Source organism: Tupaia chinensis, unplaced genomic scaffold (genome assembly GCF_000334495.1).
Source record: "Tupaia chinensis unplaced genomic scaffold, TupChi_1.0 Scaffold000258_1, whole genome shotgun sequence".
Lineage (NCBI taxonomy): Eukaryota > Metazoa > Chordata > Mammalia > Scandentia > Tupaiidae > Tupaia > Tupaia belangeri.
Window position 1 is genome coordinate 1879123 of NW_006159738.1, and position 3068 is coordinate 1882190.

At 59.7% G+C, this 3068-nt stretch overlaps 1 protein-coding gene across 1 annotated transcript in view; it reads right to left on the bottom strand.

Moving 5' to 3' along the window:
• The window catches only part of CFAP251 (cilia and flagella associated protein 251), a 68080-nt gene that overhangs the window by 36365 nt on the left and 28647 nt on the right, over positions 1-3068 (bottom strand). The window contains exon 15 of the mRNA XM_006149287.3: positions 861-1045. Within this exon, the coding sequence (XP_006149349.1) occupies positions 861-1045 (185 nt within the window). The remainder of the gene's footprint in view (positions 1-860; positions 1046-3068) is intronic.

Below are 3068 nucleotides of genomic sequence, written 5' to 3' on the forward strand. Positions count from 1 at the left end.
TCTCCTCCATTCTCCTCTCAGGATCTTGGGAATGCACGCACGCGTGCCCGGCATGAGTTTAAGCCACCAGGTCTGGGACTTGAACCGCGGTCGACTACATGGGACTCCAGCGACATAGCCACTACGCTAACTGCTGGTCCCAGTTTTCGTTTATTATTTTTGTTTTTATTTAAGGATACTTCGGGGCCAGCAGGTGGCTAAGGTGCTGGATCACACGTGGCCAAGCCCGTGGCTTCTGGCGAGCCCCTGTGCAGCTGTGCCCTGCTCACGAGGCCGTCCCCGCTACACTCCGTAAGAGCAGCCCCCTGCCTGCAGGACTTCCACCCTCACGCTGCCTTTTCTCTCTTTCTTCCCCAGAGCACTGATCGCCATGTCCCTCTCCCTAGCTACCTGTTTGACTGCGTCATCCCTCCCTCACTAAAGCGTGAACTCCACGGTCAGGGGACGTTTTGTTTTCATCCCGTCCGCAGCACTGGGACAGTGTTCAGCTCACGGAGGCAGCTGACCAGTGAACTTAAAACTCCTTTGAAGGCCCAGAGTAAGAAAAAACAAAACCTGGTACTGGTCAGGTGGAAATATATCTTCCTTCAGGAGAGAACTAGAGATTTCCGGGCGACATTTCCAGGCCCAGGACTCAGTTCCTTCCTCGGCTCACAGGCAGGTCTCTGGGTCTGCCTCCTGCCACTGGCCCTTCCTGACCATGTGCCCTTGGGGGAGAATTACTATTACCTGCGCCTCAGGTTCCTCCTTTGCAAAATGAGGAGGACCTTCCTAGCAGCCAAGCCACTCGCAGGCCTCGCCGGGAGGGGACAGCACACGGGTGTGCACGGCAGAGCACACGGCCAGTGCGCGGCGCTCACCTGCACATCTTGGTGGTGGAGTTAAACAGCTTCACCTTGTAGCCGCTGTTGCAGATGAGCAGGAAGAGCTCCTTGGTGAGCGGGGGGTACCAGACCATCCAGGTGGGGTAGTTGCCCTGGTCGGTCCAGTGGATGTCCAGGACCTCCAGGTGGTCTCTGTAGCTCTTGCGAAGGTTGTACTCGATCTGCAGAGGAGCCCAGATGGCGACCCGTGAGGGCTCGGCCCGGTGAGAGCTCAGCTAAGGCGCCTCGGGCTCTCGGGTGACCAGGAGGCTCTGAGCCAACAGTCCCACCCTGGGGGAGACGGTGTCAGGGCTCCCAAGAGGGGGCCTGCCAACGCCACCCACCAAGGAGTGAGAGAATCAACTCAGCGCTCTAAAAACATCATACCCAGGCCAGCAGGCGGCGTGGTGGTGCTGGGGAACTGGATCACACGTGGCCAACCCCACGGTTCAAGTCCTTGACTCGGCAGCTTGGAAAACGTGGCAGGTGCATGTGTGTGCATGGCCAAAATTCAGAAAGGAAAATGGAAGTGGGGATGGTGGTGCAGCCATCCCCCTTGGGGGGTGACTTAGGAGTGTGAGAGTGTGTGTGTGTGCGTGTGAGTGTGTAAGTGTGCGTGAGTGTGTGCGAGACCTTGTGTGGCGATCCTCCTAAACCAGCCAATGGGAGCAGGGACTCCGGGTGAGTACCCTCTCTCCTGCCTTAGTGTTTTGGAGCAAGTTGGGAACCCAACCCCGGCCTCTGGTGTGACCTGTGCGTGCGAGGCGGCAGTGCCCAGCGTGCACCACGGTGGCTGGAGCGCGTCACACCACGGGACGCTCCCAACGCCCTGCAAAGTGGTGCTGGCGTGCCCACGTTACCGATGAGAAAGCAGGTGTTCCGAGGTGCCCAGGGTGAGAGACTGAGAATTCACATTTAGGGTTGACAGAGCCCACGGCCTGGCCCTACGGCTCCCTTACTCGGAGTGCCCACTCTCACGCTCTCCTGGGCAGGGACTAACTCACTTCTGAGGCTCAGCCCTGACAGTCGCAGGGCAGCAGCCTGCTGAGCTCGGCCTGCAGGGAGGTTTCAGAGGGAGACAAGACGGGCGGATGGAGTAAAAGAAGGAAGGAAGGAGAAGGAAGGAGGAAGGAAGGGAGGGAGGAGGAAGGAGCGATCATATGTCAATTGTGTTTTTGCCAGAAGGCACCTGCACTGCTGGGGAGACAGGAAGGGACGAGGCGCTTCCCCTGGGGCGAGGCCACACCGTCACCTCCGCCACTGTGCCTCCAGGACTTTGGGGCACACACAGGCACCCCAGTCCAACCAGGTCTGGGATTCGTACCCTGAGGTTGGTCATGAGGGATCCAGCTGCCTTCACCACCACGCCACCTGCTGGTCCATTCTATTTTAATCCTTTCGGCTTGACACTGCGATCTTGCCTTCGCCACTGTCCCTAGCCCCCCTCCTACCTCACATCCTCCGTGAAGTGCAGGTTTAGCACCAGCCTGGCCTCGAGCCCTGGACACAGAGCGACTGTCAGTGCACGTCAGCCGCCCACGGGCGCACGAATGCAGCAATCGTGGCCACACCTGCTGCCACAGGAGACAGCGCCCCCCTCACCGTCCAACTGGCCGCCCCCAGAGGCCTCCCCACGCAAGACTCGCGTCCCCGTGTGGTGTCCCAGCCTGTGATGGTGAGTGCCGACCTGTACACTCATCCTCTCGGCGGCCTGTGGGCCTGGCCCTGTGCGCAGTGCCGGCGAGGAGAACGCCCAGCCCTGGTGCCCGGTAAACGAAACCCTCCAGCTCACCAACAGCCTGTCCCTGCCGAGGCTCAGCAGTCTGGGCTCATTGCTGTCCAGGTGGACCCCAAACAGGAGGCTCCGGATGCTCTTGCGGTGCGAGCGGAGTCTCGCCAGGTACTCCCAGACCCTGGTTCCCTTCCGGACAAACACCATGTAGACAGCTACGGTGAAGCTGACATCCTGCGGAGAAGCGAGACCCAGAAATGGTTTCTTTCCTTTTCCCCCCTTTCCTTCTTTCCGTCTTCCTTTCTTCTTTTTGCCGTAAGGCATGTGCGCTCACCAGAGTGAGACAGAGAGGGGGAAGCACCCCGGACGGGGCGTGGTCACACTAACCCTCCATTTCTCCAGCCTGCAGGGTTTGGAGCACGCATGCACACGGGCCGGTGTGTTTTTCAAGCCACCAGGACCGCGGTGTTACC